General features: G+C 35.9%; 1 protein-coding gene across 1 annotated transcript in view; it reads right to left on the bottom strand.

Annotated features, from left to right (window-relative positions):
* The window catches only part of LOC141389570 (dynein beta chain, ciliary-like), a 230,674-nt gene that overhangs the window by 152,952 nt on the left and 58,130 nt on the right, over window positions 1-19,592 (bottom strand). Inside the window, exons 4-6 of the mRNA XM_073961276.1 lie at window positions 18,283-18,930; window positions 17,912-18,221; window positions 151-417 (exon numbers count right to left, since the gene is read on the bottom strand). Of these exons, the coding sequence (XP_073817377.1) occupies window positions 151-417; window positions 17,912-18,221; window positions 18,283-18,930 (1,225 nt within the window). The remainder of the gene's footprint in view (window positions 1-150; window positions 418-17,911; window positions 18,222-18,282; window positions 18,931-19,592) is intronic.

Below are 19,592 nucleotides of genomic sequence, written 5' to 3'. Positions count from 1 at the left end.
TAGTGCCGCACATCCATAGAAAACAGAAATTCCAAAGAAAGAAAAAAAAATTGAAAACATACAAAAGACTCCATATAAAAATACATTGAATTTCAATATGCCACGATATGCCGAAACGAGCACGGCAACAGCTTGTTTGTCATGCCATACCTTGGTGAGTTGTTCCCAATTGTGACAGTCGCCAAATGCCTGCAACAAAATGGTTGCTAATTTCTTTTCCAGCACCTCCATGTTCTGGAAAAATATCGCTTGTTCTCTTCTGAATATTTGCCAACTGTTGGTATTTTTGTGGTATGTCATGGAGTTGTGGTTGTTGTTGCCGCTGCTGTTAACAGCACTGGGATGCTGCGATGCCTGACTCAAATCAATTTCCAATTTAGTCCATTCTTCAAAGAGCATTTTGAAGTCGGAATGTATCTAAAAAGAAGAATTGATATTTTCAAGGGAATTAAAATAAAATTTGTTAATAAATTGATTTTGTGGAAAATTTTAGAATACTACTTCAAAGAATAAACTTAGAATAAACTTGAAAGAGTAGAAATTGTATGATACTCTTCCTTCTAAATTACATAAAGATGAATCTTTGTTGGAAATTACATAAATATGAAATTTTGTTTTTGTGAGTTGCATTTAATGTAATAGCTGGTGTGTAGTTAGAAAATAGGGATCATGTGGATTCAATCCTTTCGTTATATAATTAGGAATGGCTAAAATTCACGGTCAGCAACTTCATTGAGTCATATCAATTTATAGAAAAGTATGACAAAATCGCTTAAGGTAAAATAACCTTCCATGAATCGTAGATAACGACCAGGCGCGTCTACAGGTTTTGGATAGTAGAATGTCCGGTAGATATATAATGAATTTCAAATAAAAAATCGTGAACAGTTCTGTGTATAAGGGGAGTCCCATAAAATGTTCTAGTGCCTGAAATCCACGGATCAATTATTGTAGATTTTGGCGCATATATAAGAACATATAGGATAGAAGTCCTTCAAAAGGTCTTCCATAGATAGAAGACCTTCGACAGGCGTTCTATAGATAGAAGACCTTCGAAAGGTCTTCTATGGACAGAAAATCTTCGAAAGGTCGTCTATAGGCAGAAGATATTTGGAAGGTCTTCTATAGACTGAAGACCTTCTATATACCGCAGACCTTCGAAAGGTATTCTATGGATAGAAGACCTTCGAAAGGTGTTATATATATAGAAGACCTTCGAAATGTCTGTAGACAAAAACTTATAAGGGTCTTCTAAAGACAGAAGACCTTCGAAAGGCATATATAAGAACATATAGGATTAGCAAAGTAAACTCACGCTTAGAAAATACTCTGCTATGAAAAAAATTATGAATGGACGGCAGGCAAAAATACAAATAAGTAAACCAGCTTGAGCCAGGCTGGCATTTGAACCCACGTCCATCTTGATGGCTTCGTCAATAGGCAGAATTGTCGCATTTGGGGTGAGGAAAATCCTCGAGTGATTAACGAGAAGCAAATGCATCCTCAACGTGTCACTGTGTGGTGTGGTTTTTGGGCTGGAGGAATCATTAGACCTTTTTTTATGAAAATGAGGCAGGTCAAGCGCAAACACTCAATGGTGTTCGGTATCGTGAAATGATAATTAGCGTTTTCTTGCCTAGTATTGAAGAAATAAATGTGGAGGGCATGTAATTTCAACAAGACGGCGCCACATGTCATACAGACAGAGAAACAATTCAATTGCTTTATTTGAAATTTCAAAATTTCGTTATAGTTGGGACACCCTTTATTATCACGACGTGGTTACAATATTACAAAACTTCAGTATGAATATAAGATTCGTGGCATTGTCAAGAGAAGCCACTACCTACAACTACCTACATCAATCGATATGACTGATGAGCTGCTAAACTAACAGTGAAACTGGAAGGATAATTTTGATTTGTAAAAAATTATCCATCATTTAGCTCAAATCCAACTAGAAACGAATAAACGTCGTAAAAACAATGATCTGTGACCCTGGACCCTTCATAGCAAAGGTGTAGTTCATACAGGTCGATTATATAGATATATTCAAATGGTTTCAGTACAACAGTGAAACACAGTGACTCAGAATTCGATTTTATATACTTTCATACTGGTAAAATGTGCCTCATCAAAATAGTGGTATTAGACCCCAAGTATGTTTTGACGAAATGTGTTTCAGACAATTTGTAGTCGATTTATCAATGTCCGTCTGTGCGCACGATAACTCTCGAACGGATGAACCGACTTGGTCCAAAATTTGGCGTTAGTAATGTTCTCTTGAAGCGAGTATCCGATTTGGTCCATAATTTGCAAATTGTGAAATTTCTACCAGACGTAGATGAGATTCCAATATGGACTTTATCGGTCCAATACTTCGGGTACCTCCCACACAAAATTTTGGAAAAGTTCAATTTAAGACCTGCTCTCGAACCGCCTTGATCTTTGTTGTAACAACTTGTATTCGCTGCCCCCATTACGACGGTACAAGCTTATCAGGGGCAAGTCCATACTTCCTGAGAAAATAGTCCGAAAGGTTTGAAAAATCCCTATGGCACCATTTGTGGTGGATGGAGCGCACCATAACTCTCGAACAAATTAGCCAATTCGGTCTAAAATGTTGCATTCATAATATTTTGTCCAAACATAATTTAAATTTGAAGATAGACCATATCGGTCCACTCCCTCAGGTACCTCCCCCACAAAAGTTTGAAAATATTCGGAAAAGTTATGCTCACGATAATTCTTAATGGGAGTAACTAATTTTGGTCCACACTTTTCGTATCGTAATATCCCTACGGGACATATATAGATCCACCTCTTTGAGCACTTGCCACACAAAATTTGTTAAGAGTGCATTTCAAGGCCTGCTCTCAAATCGTTTTGCATCTTTTTGTAACAATTTACACGTACACGTTTTTTCAGGGGATAAACCATACTTCCTAAGAAAATAGTCCGAAAGGTTTAAAATACCTCTATGGCATCATGTGTAGTGCCTGGAGCGCACGATAAGCCTCGAACGTATCAGCCTAATCGGTCCAAAATTTGGACTTCGAATCCCTTTGGTTTTTGTTGTAACAAATTTTATTCGCTTTCCCCATTCCGACGGTACATGTTTTTTCATGGGGCAAGTCCTTACTTCTTGAGATAATGACTCAAAAACTCTAAAAAAGCCTGCCGGCACCAACTAATCTGAATAGTACGTAAGATAACCCTCGAAGGGAGAAACCGGTTTGGTCCAAACGTTGTACATCGTAGTATATAGACGTTAGAAGTATTGGGTGTTACTTCTTTTCTTTAGGTCCGTGGCTGAGGGTATATCTTTGTCGGCCAAGCAGACTGATACTTTTTTACTTGTTGTTATGGTAGATTTCCAAAATTTCGTTATGATTCGATAGCAAATGTACATATTTTGTAGAAAAAAAAATCGTTTAAAATATTTATATTAAAGGTCTATATCGGACAAACCCGCACTAAAGCGATATAATATTTTTCGTAAGCCATTCCATGCTTCTTAACATAATAGTGCAAAAGCTTTAAAAATCCTGTGGTATCCAAGTAAAATGGTTGGTGGCCACAATATATATTGAAATAAGTGACTGAACCATTGCAATATTTCTCCAATTAGATAGGTGGTCCAATTACATTGAACAACTCTGTCCGGTAACTCCCTCAGAATAATTCAAAATGTTCGCTTAAGTGCACTTGAAGGGCTATTCAGGGTTTTCATTGAACATTTCATCGAAGGTAGTCTTGTGAGTTTATTTATTTCGTGGTCGTGTCTATAAAACTTTTTGGCCTAGGCAACACGCAGTGTCGCCAGGGGTCATTTATCTTTTTTTGGAAAGTTTGACAGTCTTTAGCCTAAGCGTACTCAGGACAGGAATTTACTTGTGAACATTTTCGTCCGATATTTTTTCACAATTTTCGACGTCGATAATCACGGCAAGAGTGCATCGATCAAATTAAATCTTTGTATGTCGATAAAGGACCTTTCTATAACACTATGAAAAACTGGTTTAATGAATTCAATCGTGGCCGACAATCGCCAAAAAACGTAAGTCGCCTAACATCGGACATTGTGCCAGCCGTGCGTGAACGGATAGTACAAGAGTGCCATGTTATATTTCGCGAGATAGCGACACCCTTGGGCATTTCTTCCCCTAACTATCATTTGATATTGCATGAACACCTGGCCGCATAAATTGATTTTTCTCGCTAAATCCAGCAAATTTGGTCAATCACTCAGAAAAGGGCTCTTGTGGATTGGGGCAAAGAAATTGTGAATAACAAGTAAGCAAAGGCTAAAGTTGGACGGGCCGACCATGTGATACCCTACACCACAACCTCTAGGAATTAGCTATGTGCAACCGCCTTGGACGCTGAAAGTCGGGGTTCGATTCCCAGGCCTGGTCACACCAAATTTTAAACAGTGGCAAAATACCCCTTTGTAATTTTGGCTATATTTCCTGAGTATTTCAGCCAAGAAAACCGTCACTACAAGTGACAACTTAGGACACGCCGTTCGGAATCGGCGATAAAAACTAGGCCACATATCAATAACTTAATTTGTAACATTGGAGGAAATTGTGGTTCTCTATAGAAAACCCATTATATATTAGGCAGTAGGCCCGTTACCTAGCAGACACATTATTGCAATTTGCATCAGGGGAAAGGTCAGTAGTTATTTTTCCATATGTAGGCTACTTTTCCGGCATATGCCCTCCAGGAATTAAAATATGGACCAAAAATAAAATTTGTATATTTTTCATACGAAAGTAATGGCCTATGTCACCCGCTAAATAATATCAGATCATCATGAAACATTATAGACATTTTCTTTTACCTAAACTCTTACCTCGTGCAAAAGTTCGTGACTATTGAGCTATATTTGCGACCTCTAGCTTCTTTATGATTACACTACAAGCAAAAAACTGGATATATTAGGCTGTAACTATGTTATCTGATCACGTACATCAACATAATTGACATCAATGGAAAGGTCAAGAGATCGGCTTCCAAATATAACTCACGAGGGAGGATTGTGTCTTTCAGAAACAAAGATATAAGCTGTATATTAAAAATTTTCACAATTTTCACACAAAAGTTGTGGTCCATTTAACCCTTTAAATATTATCTGATCGCCATCTCAAATTGCAGGCATCTTCTTTGTCATATACCCTTACCTTATTTAAAATTTCGCGTTGATCGGACTATTATTGCGACCTACAGAGCCGCTACAAAATTTAATAAAAATTATATTTTTGGTCCATTTCACCCGCTAAATATTTCACGATCATCACCAATTAAAATAGCGATCTATTCTGATGTGAAACCGACCTCCATACCAAATTTCGTGACGATCGGTCCATAATTGCGGCCTGGAGTTTGATTACAATTTATAATGGACAGACGGACACACGGACGGACGGATGGACGGACACACATCTCAAAATCGCTTTATATCGCCGAGATATGAAGATTGGTATACCACATTGGGGGTCTCCGATGAATATTTCGCGGTGTTACATGAATTTTTCCCAAAACAAACTTATAATACCCTTTCCACATAGTGGTGTAGGGTATAAAAACGACAGCTGTGCTTCAAATGACATTTATAAGATAGTCACAGACGACGAACTTTGGATCTATACCTAGGATCCCGAAACAAAACAGGAATCGACATTTTGGGTCTTCGAAAACGAAATGGTTGCCTGTTTCTTTGGCAAATCTGACCGTGTGGCGACTATACGGCTTGAGGAATGTAGGACGGTAAATTTTGAGTGTTACTACATGAAAAACTGGTTTAATGAATTCAATCATGGCCGCAATCGCCAAAAAACGTAAGTCGCCTAACATCGGACATTGTGCTAGCCGTGCGTGAACGGATAGTACAAGAGTACCATGTTATATTTCGCGAGATATCGACACCCTTGGGCATTTCTTCACCTAACTATCATTTGATATTGCACGAACATCTGGCCGCTAAAATGGATTTTTCTCGCTAGATCCAGCAAAATTGGTCAATCGCTCCAAAAAGGCTTCTGTGGATTGAGGCAAAGAAATTGTGAATAAAAACAATCGCGGTGCTTCAAACGACATTTATAAGATAGTCACGGACGACGAACTTTGGATCTATACCTAGGATCCCGAAACAAAACAAGAATCGTCCGTTTGGGTCTTCGAAAACGAAATGGTCGCCTTTTTCTTCGGCAAAACTGACCGTGTGGCGACTATACGGCCGGAGAAATGTAGGACGGTTAATTCTGAGTGTTACACTATAATTTGTTTGCCTGAAGTCTACTGAGAAATTCGAAAATCGAACAAGAGAAGACGAATCGTTCTGCATCATGACAATGCAAGCTTTCACACATCGATTTAAACCAGCGCCTGTGTAACCGGACAAAACGTCGAATTGATGGGTCATGCGCAGTACAGCCTTGATCCAATTATTTCGTTCGATTCCAGCATATCAAGATAAAAAGGCGTGGCCAACGATTTTTGTCGCCAGAAGATGCTGTACAAGCGTTCAAAAACCATGTTTTGTAGGAGTCTGAATCAAGCCACTGCACAGTGTCCGATTTTCCAAAAAACCTGGCCAAAAATCGAAAAAAAATTATCAATTTACACTAAAAAGGGTCAGATATTGTTTATAGGATCCCAGTGCGTGTAGTAATGAAAAAATATATACATTTCTTGTTTAATAAGTGGGTACAAAAGCAGGTCGAAGTGACCCTATTTGGAATTTTTTTTATTTTCAATATTTAAGTTGTTTATAAATCTATGACAGTATGCAAAATAAACAACGGTTATTAAATATTTTTTTTGTAATTGTAATGAAAGGTATGTGAAACGTATTTAAGATGTTTGGTGTCGACAATGAATTGTGCGTTCTTTAATAATTGATGTCCGTACTTGTTAATTTTTTTGAAGATCAATTTTAACAATAAATTATGAAAATAGTTGTGAGTAAGATCGAGTTGGGCCGTGTAATTTATCATTTCATAAAAAGGAAGGGGTTTTTACCAATTTCCATCGAAACATCCTGCACATATTTGCACTTGCAGGTATATACAGATTTTCTTTCATTCAGAATGTCAGAATATAGTATAGGGTCACTTTCTGGCGTTTGGGCATAATTTAGAGTTTTGATATATTTTAAGATCTATAGTAAAATTTTATGGCGAACAAATTTCTAGAATATTTTGGTCTGATCCGACCACATTTTATAGGAGATTTTAAAGATTTGTGGAAAAAGGGACCAAAAGGACCCCTTTTATGACTCGCACGAGGGTTAATTTTTTAAGACAAATATTCCTCGCATTCTTGTCAGTAAAGTTGCCAAAGACATTATACACCTAAAGTGCAAGGACTCCAAGTGATCTTAACTCAAATATTTCCAAAACTGTAGAAATTGTGGAAGCTTAGTTCCTTGGTTTTTTGGCAAAATTGATACCGATATTTCCTTGGTATGCAATGCAAATAGAGATTTCATTTCTTTGGTGACTTATAGTGAAATTTAGCTGAGAACATTTTTGTCTTTGACGCCATTCTTCTAAAATGATGTTTTGTATGTCAATTTTGCCAAAACTTTGAGGAAGCGCAACATTAACCCCAAAATGTTTTTCTAATTTGCATATTTCTGGAGTTAAGGTAAGATATAGAGTTTTGGTGTATTCTAGGACCAATAGTAAAAATTGATGGCGAAAAAATTTGTAGAATATTTTGATCCGATCAGATCACATTTTATAGGAGGAGGGACCAAAAAGACCCCTTAAGTGACCGCCTGAGGGTTAAACATTATCAAAAATGTAATCAGCGGCTCGAAAAACATAAGAACCAAAGGTTAGGTCAAAATCCATTCATTTTTAGAGTTTTGGCCAGGTTTTTCCGAAAATCGGACACTGTGCACTGTAAGCAACACATGGTCGTAAGTCCAAAGGGATCAAACTTTCCAAAAAAATGTCAAATGATGCCTGGCCACACTGCGCGATGCCTGGGCCAGAAAGTTTTCTAGTGCCCCTCGTAGGATACCCGACATAATGACCCAACAGACCAAATAAAACATACGGAGCCCTTTTAAAATGGCTGGTTAGCACGATAACTATTGAAAGGAATGAGTTCCAAGATGGACCATGACGGATCAATCCTTCAGATACTTCTCGCTCATTGATGCAGTTTAAGGCCACTTTTCGGATTCTGTTGAAATTTTAATAAGGTTATTTCAACGATTTTTAATTGTTAATTTTTTTACTTTAAATCTTCTTCTAATTTCATGGCAAGAACACATCGATCATTTACTCAAAGAGTGTCAGAACTCAAAAAAAGCGTTTTCTTAGTTAGCAATATCTATTTTTTCTACGACTTTTACTTGTGTCAAATTTTCATGCTCATATCTCTAAAACTCGACGAGTTACAGCTGATTTACTATGAGCTTCACATAATTTAATACAAAAGTTTTTGGAGTTTATGATGCAATAAAACACTTCAAATCATTCTTGATCTTGCACAGAAATTTAGCGCTGATATCTGCCCAGCAAAATTTGAAGGATGGGGTTCCATGCCATGACGTGATTTCATGGCATCTTTTGCATTTGTTCAAATGAAGTCGTGAAAGATCCGATCTTTTCATTAGCATTTGAACCAATGCAAAGGAAGTCGTGAAAGATCCGATATTTTCATCAGCATTTGAACCCATTCCATCGATCAAATACAGATGAATTTTGTGTTTTTATTTATACACATTTTTCTAAATATATAAGATTAATTATTTACAATAGGCTTGATGCTGCCAGAGACTCGAAATCACAACCAACGTTGTTAAAACTCTCGCCGTAATGATAATGTCATTGCAAAGGGTTGGTGAAAATGACATGCCAAAGCATTGGTGAAAATGCCATGTCAAAGCATTGGTGTAAATGACATGCTTTGGATGCAACAATGAATAGCATCTTTTGGGGTCCACGCTCATATAAAATTCATCGATGAAGATGCTAAAAAGATGACATTCTAGATCACTTGCACCCATGATTGAATGACATCTTTGGCATCGAACATTTTGCTGGGTGGCTACCTGGTTGCAAAATATTGTCCACGTAGTCTTTGGTCGCGAACTGGACGCAGATAAGACAGATGCTAAAGAATTGTTTTTTGGTACGAATTTTACTAGTCTTTGATTCGCCGGAGTGAAACTGAACACCAGATGTTTTAACTTCCTGCTAACTACAAATCTGCAGCCAAGCCTGCGAGTCGGTTCAGGAGTCGGAATTGGCAAAAAATTTATTTGGCGAAAGAGGTATACCAAAATCAAAACCTTTAACCTTAAAATATCACCTTTACAACGATGTAAGGTAGGTTGGCGTAGTGGTGGTCAACCAACGAAGATATCACAATAGTCGCTAATCCAACCCAATTTTTCATTTTTGCGATTTTAATTGTAATGACGAAAGTCACAGCCGTGGTTAGGACCCATCCAAACGCAAACCCTGACAATGGAAGTAAAAATCTCACCTTTACAATGGTGCAAAGTAGGTTGGCCTAGGTGGTTAAACGACGAAGAATCGCAATAGTCGGTAATACATCCAATTTTTAAATTTTTTAGTAATTACGCTACAGATCGCAATTTTTATCAGATCATCACGAAATTTTGGGGGTTATTGGGGGTCCCAGAGAGGAAGAAGCCTCTTGATGTTGGTAATGGTCGGATAATATTCATGGGTGGGAATGGGCAAAAAAACAAGTAAAAAGTATCAGTCGGCTTTGCCGAGAGAGATATACCCTCAGCAGAATTAAAACTTATTTGCCCCGTTCAAGAGATATCGTGCATACCAGTGCACTTTTTAAATATTGGGGGAGGTTCCGGAAATTGTGGACCGGTATTGCCCATCTTCGAATTGAATCTAAGTTTGGACAAAATATGACGAAGGCCAAAGTTTGGGACCAAATCGGTTGATCCGTTCGAGAGTTATCGTGCTCTCCATCCATTACATATGGTGCCATAGGGGTTTTTACATCTTTCGGGCTGTTTTCTCAAGAAGTGTGGACTTGCCCCTGAAAAAACTTATACCGTCGTAATTGAGGCAGCGAATGCAATCTGCTTCAATTAAATTAATTAAAATCAAAGTGATTCAAGAGCAGGGCCCTATTCCTCGAAACAACTTATCGCTTTTCATTTTGCACTTATCAAAAAGAAGTTATTTTGAAAAGTGATAACCTTTTTTTTTGTTCCACAAAATTACTTTTCAATTTCCCTTGCACTCAGCAAATTTGTCTATCACTGTTCTTTTAGCACAGTTGTTGTGCTCTCTTGCTCAATTTTTCCGCCATATTGGTAAGTCTCTCAGTTCTCTTGCAAAGTGTGAATGATATTTGTTCCACAGAACGTCCCAGTGGGAAAATGGAGAATATATTACATTGATAATAAATAATTTATAGCATTATATGATTTACATTATAGAATTTGTCAAAAATAATCGAGAAAAGAATGCAATTTGAGCAAAAATTAATTATAACACTGTAGTTATAGGATGCATTATATTATTCATCCCAATTGAAGCGAAATGGTAATTTCATTTGACGAAATTTACAGATTGACTACCGTCTATATTCCAGAATCTGTATATGATGGAATGTGTAGTTTCATATTTTGTTTTTTTCTTGATTTTGTGTCCCGTTATTTTCGGACGACTTCATGTCGCGTCATTGTTAACTTTGTAAATTTGTTTAGTTTTGTTTCATTCGTGTGACGGTAAAGATGTACGTTTTTTAAATGTATTCAAAGCGACATTGGAGTACATTGCAAGTACATACATCAAATGAAACCAAGTAAAATTGTTCAACATTTGCAAATTAAATACTTTTATAACATAAATATTAATATAAATTATTTTTTACAGAAGTGTCAAAGTGCGAAGGATATGACGAGAGAGAATACATAAAGGAGATTAGAAAGACATTCCATCTGACTAAATTAAGACAGTTTAATAGTTGTTTTACTTTTAAGAAATCCGATCGATTTCAGTTGTCAATTCCATTGCTCAAACGTCAAGTGAAAGCCAATGGATTTCGGATGAGTTTTCATTTGACGTATACGCAAAGGAATTATCAGTTGAAATCCACTCGAATTTGTTTTTGTATTCTAGGAATAGGTGCATATATTTATAAAACTATGTTTATTACTAATAAAAAAATAATAAAATAATAAAAAATTGAATTAAATAAAAAATATATATTTTTAATCTGTTATGGGGGAATAAATTAAATAAATAATCAATTATATAATGTATTCTTGAAATAGTGTCCAAACATGTATTATATTGAATGCATTATATTATGAATCACTTAGGCAAACAAAAGGAATGCATTATTTTCCTAGGACATGCACCTTGTTAACAATAATGTATTCTGGAATCAATAAATCATAGTGTTTATGCATTACCTCCTCGTTTACCATTGCTTCCATTTTCCCACTGGGGTTTTACCATCTTTGCATTATTTTTTACTTGGCAATAATAAATAAGACATGTAAAATTGAGACGAGCGAAAAAATGAAAAGAAACTGATATTATTAAAAGTAAATAAAATTAAATAAATTAAATTAAACTGAAATAAAATAAAATAAAATAAAATAAAATAAAATAAAATAAAATAAAATAAAATAAAATAAAATAAAATAAAATAAAATAAAATAAAATAAAATAAAATAGAATAAAATAAAATAAAATGAAATAATATAAAACAAAATAAATTAATATGAAATAAAAATAAAATAAAATAATTTTAATAAAGATTAAATAATAATTAAATGAAATAAATTAAAATAAGATCAAAATAAATCAAATGAAGTAAAATAAAATAAAAAATAAAATGAAATAAAATAAAAAATAAATAAATAAAAATAAAACAATATAAAATGAAAATTAAGTGAAATAAAGTAAATTGAAATAAAATAAAGTTAAAAAATAAATAAAATAAAGTAAAATAAAACAAAATAAAATTAAGTGAAATAAAATAATCTAAAATAAAATGAAGGGAAATACAAATAAAAAAATAAAATACAATAAAATTAAGCGAAATAAAACAAGTAAAAAGCGTTATGTTCGGCATAGAGTAATTAGTTTTCTTTCTCCATAAAGTGGAGAAGTTATTTGCCAAATTATAACTAATTCGTTCTAGAAATGTATATAAAAACGTTAAAATAGCTGAAATCGGACGGTACTGCTATATGGGGGCTATAAAAAAACGTAGACCTATATCCATAATTTATTGTGGAGACGTTTCTTGGTGATTGACTGAATTATACCTAATTTCGCCTGGAAATGTAACTAATAACCCCAAAGTAGCTGAAATTGGGCGGTATATGGGGGCTATAATAAAAGATGGGCCTATGTCGGTAAGTTTTGGAAGCATATTATAACCAATTCGTTCTGAAAATGTAGCCAAAAACCTTAAAATAGCTGAAATCGACGGCACTGCTATATGGGGGCTATAACAAAGCTCAACTTCCAACTTGATTTAAGACACGTGTGAACAGCATTTCATCCCCCTATCTCAACTCGTTATGAAGATAGCGTGATTACAACATACTGACGGACGGATGTGGTTAAATCAACTTAGAATTTTACGCAGATCAAAAATATATGTATATACCTTATAGGGTCGCAAATGATTATTTCGATGAGTTATAAATGAAATGACAAACCCAATATACCCTCCATATTATGGTGGAGGGTATAATAATAAATAAAAATAGTCTCTCAAATAGAGTTTAGTCTAAATGTAAAATCGAGAAACATCGATTTGTGAGGTTGTTCGCAGGGTGGAAGATCGGAATGGGGTTGTTCGTAGGGTGGAATTTCGGATAGTGAGAGTTCGAAGTAGGATGGTTGATTCAGAGGGTAGAAGTTCGGAAAAATCTTTACAATTTCTTGTCATAACCGTGTTTTCACTATTTCCGAACAAAATCTCGCTTTAACAATGTACATTGGCAAAGAGAACGTTTACCTCGCAAATTTAAGGCAAACTTATCCAAATTTGATCTGCAAAATCAAAATGCAGAGTTTTCTGTGGAACGAAAGAGCAAATTTTTTTGCAAAATCTTAGCAAAATACGCTTTGCCGTTACAACTTTTCACTTAGCAGAAATAACGTTTGTGGAACAGAAATCAAAAAAAGAGCTACATTTTTTTTTTAAAGTAAGCAAACTCACTTTATAATTAGCAACTTATCACTTATCAAAAACAAGTGAGCAAAGGTGAAAGTGAAACCCTACACCACTACCCCTGTGCATAAGCTTTTCACTGGTAAACATTTAATTTAGGGAACATAATCCGACTACCACCAAACATATTTTGGTTTTTAATCAAAAAAATATGCCTCTTTCTCTCTGGGACCCCCATAAGCAACCAAAATTTTGTGACCATCCGATCAAAATTTCGACCTGTAGAATGGAAGAATTGGATGCATTATCGACCAATGTACAGGTAATATATTCTTCTTCCATTGACAGGCTTTGCCGTTGAAATAACCCTACTAGAAATCGATATATTCACAAAGAATAACATTTTGAATTTGTCTAAAGATGAGTTTTTTCCCACTCCGATCCCTAAATATTATCCGACTATCACCAAAATCAATAGGCATCTTCCTCTGTGGGGCAGCCATCAACCCCCAAAAATTCGTGACTATCCGATCAAAATTCCAACCTGTAGCGTGATTAAAAAAAATGGAAAAATTGGATATATTATATTTTATAATATATTTTGCGATATCTTGGTTGTTTGCCTACTTTGCGTCAATATAAAGGACATCTTTTCTTCTTCCATTGGCGGGCTTTCCTTTTGGAATACTAGAAGCGGAAATATTCGAATAAGAAAAAAACGTTGACTTTTCCCCACATAAGCTTTTCGCTTATTCCGACTCCTGAATATTATCCCACCATCACCAAAATAAATAGGCTTCTTCCTCTGTGGGACCCGCATAAAATTCAAAAACTTCATGACGATCCGATCAAAATTGCGACCTGTAGCATGATTACAAAAAAATCTGAAAATGGGATGCATTACCGACTATTGCGATATCTCTGTTGTTTGAGCAGCTACGACAACCTACTTTACATCATTGTAAAGGTGATATTTTCTACTTTCCTTTCCAGGTTCTGCTTTTGATACACCTCTTAAAGAAACAGAGATATTGGCTTTAAAATAAAACGTTGACCAATCTCCAAATAAGTTTTTGCCCATTCCGACCCCTGAATATTATCCAACCATCATTAAAATCAGTAGGCTTCTTCCTCGGTGGGACCCCCATTAACCCCCAAAATTTCGTGACGATCCGATCAAAATTGCGACCTGTAGCGTGATTACAAAAAATCTGAAAATGGGATGGATTATCGACTATTGCCATATCTCTGCTATTTGACCACCCACGACAACCTACTTTACATCGTTGTAAAGGTGATATTTTCTACTTTCCTTGCCAGGTTTTGCTTTTGATATACCTCTTAAAGAAACAGATATATTGGCTTTGAAATAAAATGTTGACTTTTCTCCAAATAAGTTTTTTGCCCATTCCGACCCCTAAATATTATCCGACCATCACCAAAATCAATAGGCTTCTTCCTCTGTGAGACCCCCATTAACCCTCAAAATTTCGTGACGATTCGATCAAAATTGGGACCTGTAGCGTGATTTCCAAAAAAATTGATAAATGGGATGTATTACCGACTATTGCGATATCTCCGTTATTTGGTTACCTACGCCGACCTAGTTTACATCATTGTAAAGACGGGATATTCTACTTTCATAGTCAGGCTTTGCTTTTTGAAAGTTTCCAACCAAAGCACAGTGGATCCACCCATTGGCCAAAAATAAAAAAATGAATGTCAAAATTTTGGTACAACATCTGGCACCTCTGTTTCATTCGAACGCGAACTTCTTAAGGAAGCTTCAAAAGTCAGAACATTTGAGTAATATTTTTTGTTGTGAATACAACCTAAATTTTAAGTGCAAGTAAACATATTCAAAATATCGCGAAACTAATACGTATAGCAAAATATTATAGTGGATTTTGAAGGAGGACGTAATAGTTAATTTTCATTAAAAAATAGTGTTTTAGCGTGTTGTGGAATTCTAGTTAGCTGCATATTTTCAGAGTGTATTTTGTAATGCCTATTAGATCATATACTTAAATTTGACCTAAGGTTTTAGTCATGATGCCCACCAGTGCCCACATCGGGAATAATTTTCCAAAGTAGGTCATGGGTTTAAGATTATTCAGTATTAAAATCAGCTGCCATCAAGTGCCAGACTATAAATGGTGGGTCGCTCACTAAAGCTGTCCTAGAATAGGGTTTCTATGGATATATTAGCGTATAACTCTGTTATCTGACCACGTATATTAACATAATCGGCACCAGTGGCAAGATAAAGAAATCTTCTTCCAAATTGGTCTTACGTTGGCGGCACGTGCCTTCCAGGAAGAACCCTATAAGATCTATTTTAAAAATTTTACCAATTTTCAGACAAAAATGTTAATTTTTTTAATCCGCTAAATTGGTTGGATTTTATGTTGTTTTGGAGACGGTTTTGTTTCCCCAAGCTTATTTTTGCGTCATAAGATAATCGCGACCTTTGTTCATGTCAGCATAAAACAATTCTTACCGTATACCCCCTCCAGAGGGGAAAGGGGGGAGAATGCTACGCTCTTGGTTTCTTTAAACACTCTTCGCAGCAGTACAAAGCTGTAACGGGGGCATTGGCTTGATTTTTACACTCTAAATATTTTTGGCCACTTTCTCCATACAATATAATTAAAATCGCAAAAATGAAAATTGGGGTCTTATTTGCTAGTATTGTGATATCTTCGTTTTTTGATCACCTATGAGCACCTACTTTACATCATTAGAAAGGTTATATTTTGTACTTTCATTGTCAGGTTTTACTTTTGGTATACCCCATATAGAAGCTGAGATATTCGCTTTGGAAAAAAACGTTGTCTTTTTATCCACCTAAGTTTTTTGCCCTTTCCGACCCCTAAATATTATCCGACCATCACCAATATCAATAGGCTTCTTCCCCTCCGGGACCCCCATCAATATCCAAAATTTCGTGACGATCCGATCAGAATTGCGACCTGTAGCGTGATTACAAGGTTTAGATGGACAGACGGACAGACGGACGGACGGACTGACGGACGGACACACATAGCCAGATCGACTCAGCTCGTCGAGACAATCATTTTGGTATATATAAGTATGGGCCTACGACCATTATTTCGATGCGTTACAAACTTTTTGGCCAAAACCAAATTATAATACCCTCCCCACATAGTGGTGTAGGGTATAAATAATGGTTCTGTGGAACATTTAACTTTGAGAATTGTCAAAAATATTGATAAGTGCAAAATGAAAAGTTGATAAGTTGTTTCGTGGAATAGGGCCCAGGTCTTAAAGTGAACTTATCCGATAGTTTGTGTGGCATGTATCCGAAGGAGTGGACAAATATAATCCATATTCGAACCTGATCTATATCTGGTAGATATATTAGGATGTACAGAGTATGGATTACATCAGTCACTCCCATCAAGAGTTATAGTGCGCACAATTTTTTTCCGAACATTTTTGAACTTTTGTGAGGGAGGTACCTTAAGGAGTGGACCGATATGGCTTATCTTCGAACTTAATCTGAGTTTAGACAAAATATTATGAATGTCAAATTTTGTACCTAATCGGCAGATCCGTTCGAGAGTAATTTTGCGTTCCAACTATTACACACGGTGTCATAGGTTTTTTTGTTTGCATTTTCCAGGCTATTTTCTCAGGAAGAATGGACTTGCCCCTGATGAAACTTGAGCCGTCGTATGAGGGGCAGTGAGTACAAGTTGTTACAACAAAAATCAAAGCGATTCTTGAGCTGGCTCTAAACTGAGTTTTTGTGTGGGAGGTACCCGAAGGAGTAGACCGATTAAGTCCTTATTTAAACCTCATCTATGTCTGGTAGAATTATCATAATGTGCAAAGCATGGACTAAATCGGTTACTCCCTTCAAGAGTTAGTTTGTCCGTATAACCCTCGTTAGCAATAATGCGGAGGGTATAACTAATGTGGAGAAAAAATTAAGGTTTTTTTTGCGAATATCTTCGTTTCCAGTAGGGGTATTCCTAAAGGAAAGCCCGTCAATGGAAGAAAAAAGATCACCTTTACAATAACGCAAAATAGTTTTTTTTTCGTTTTGGAGCAAGTCCTTACTTGTTGAGATAATGGACTAAAAGCTCAAAAAATTCATCAACTAAAATGTCTAATGAGCACAACAATTTACGAGTTGAGTATCCGATTTGGAATAAACTTTGCAAATCGTAAATTATTTTCAAAACGTACATCAAATTCCAAGTGGGTCTACATCGGACAACATTTTTGGCTACCTCCGTCATAAAAGTTAAAACATTTTATAAAAGTTACTTCTTATGGTCGTGTTTACAGCGATACACTCCCAAAATGTACTGTGTTGGTCGATTCCATCAGGTACCCACTTTAACGCTTTAATCCAAATCAAATTTATTAAACGTATTTATTCGGAACGTCCACAATTGTTAAGATAAATACCGGAAAATGTTCGATTTACAGGATTTTGGATGTGTATCTGGTATTCAAGCTGTCAATAGATGAATTGATGATTTTGTTTGCATTATGAGGTTTTTTGTCTGCCTTTTGTGGTTTTGGTCTGCTGTGACAGAATGAATTAGCTATAGGCCTCCATTATGGTATCGCCAACAGTACTAACCAAATTCACGCATTTTGGAGTTTTTAAATACATATTGTTCAACATCATGTAGTTAGTGGAAGCTGGTATAATTGTCAAATAATCTTGAACACATAATTAACTTGATTTTAAAGCACATTTCCATCTACTTACCTGTCTGATGCGTTCGGTTAACAACTTTCCTATGCAGCCGCCAATTTCTAGTTTCTCCAAACTTTGAAATGAAACTGCAGCCTCAAATACCGTTTGTATTTCGGAAAGTTGTTCCAGAAAACCATTCAAGGCGTGACCAAAGACGTCTTCATTCGAGAAACGCCATAATTGGTGGATTACTGGGATATTCAAATTCGAAGCCGATCCTTCAATTTCTTCCACATGTTGAGAAGTTGTTGGGGTAAGCTGTAATGCTGGTAATATAGTTTGATTGCTACCATATTTGTTCTTGTATTCCAATAGTTTGGATCTGTAAAAGACATATCAACAAAATTAACGTTCTGTTTTTAAAAATGCATGTTTCGACTCACTTAAACATTTCCAAAATCTTCATGGTTTTGTTAATTTTCTGTAGACCCTCTTCGGCGTCTCCCTGAAAGAGTGTGGCCAATTCCAAATCTTCACTTGCACGACGTATCATCAGATTACAAATACAACGTAACAATGTTGTCATTCTTGCTGTACTGCGATAATGACGAGCATTTGACCACACCAAATGAATGACATGAACCAATGGTGCTATTAGTTCCTGGGCATTAACAAAGGTGACCGCATTAAAGGCTGTGGTTTGTCTCAACAACGGTTGCAACCACAACGCCACATCCTGAGCCTCATGCCAAGCACAAACAACTGTTTTCAGCATTTTAGCAAATGAGGGATAATATGGTGAGGTGAGTTCTTGAAGTATCCAACCCACTGCCTTGTGGCTGGGGGAATTTAATTGTTTAAAAAGATTTTGTAAATTTTGTTGACGATTTAACCAGAAATTAATCTCTTGAGCGGGTAGTGTAACCAGCGTTAAACGTTGAGTATTGCTTTTGTTACGCTGCGGACAAGTATTGCTGCATTCAGACTTTTCGTTGATTATTTCATATACCTGACTGGTCCAATTGATGACCATTTCCTCGAGCTGACCACGAAATTTACTGTCCAACGATGATGGTGGTGGTTCCACATTTCTAGAGAGAGGGGGAGGGAGGTAGAAAATTAGGTTTATTAAATGCAAAATAATTAGGGTTGACTAATGCAATTGGAGTACTGTTTATGCAGTAGTTTAGAGGAATTGTTGACTTTTTTACTGAAGATGAAAAAAAAAACACACTCACACCCAGAAATTGAAATCGACTTACTTGCTTGAGAGCATTAAGTAGCCATTGTTGTTCTACTGTAACTAATATGAACCTGTGGCATAAAATGCAAAGGGAGATAATTAAAAAAGCTTCAAGAAATTTAAGGTAAAAAAGAAGTTCATTTTTCTGGTCGATGAATGGCATGAAATAAAACATCCCTTTCAAGAATTTGGAATTAACCGTAATTTATGGACGGTGTATTGTTCTTAGGCACTTTTACTTTTTAGCTGTCAAAAACTACATACGATACATTTTAGGGTTACTGCCACTACTCGTGCCAACATTACCCCAGGCTCACTAATTAGCTTTTAGCCATTCGTCGTTGCAACAAGAACAGCAAACAAACCCCAAATGAAAAGCTCACACACACACACACACACATACTCTCCCAGCAAAAGAGAAACAGAAACAAAATTAAAGTTAAAAGTAGATTTTCGTATTGAAACTTTAAGGACCTACTAATGAGCAGTTACTTTACGTATTCCACCAAC

Source organism: Musca autumnalis, unplaced genomic scaffold, assembly GCF_047663935.1.
Source record: "Musca autumnalis isolate F117 unplaced genomic scaffold, ASM4766393v1 scaffold_1, whole genome shotgun sequence".
Taxonomy (NCBI): Eukaryota; Metazoa; Arthropoda; class Insecta; order Diptera; family Muscidae; genus Musca; species Musca autumnalis.
Note: the sequence above shows the minus strand (reverse complement) of the source record. Positions and strands in the feature narration are given on the sequence as shown.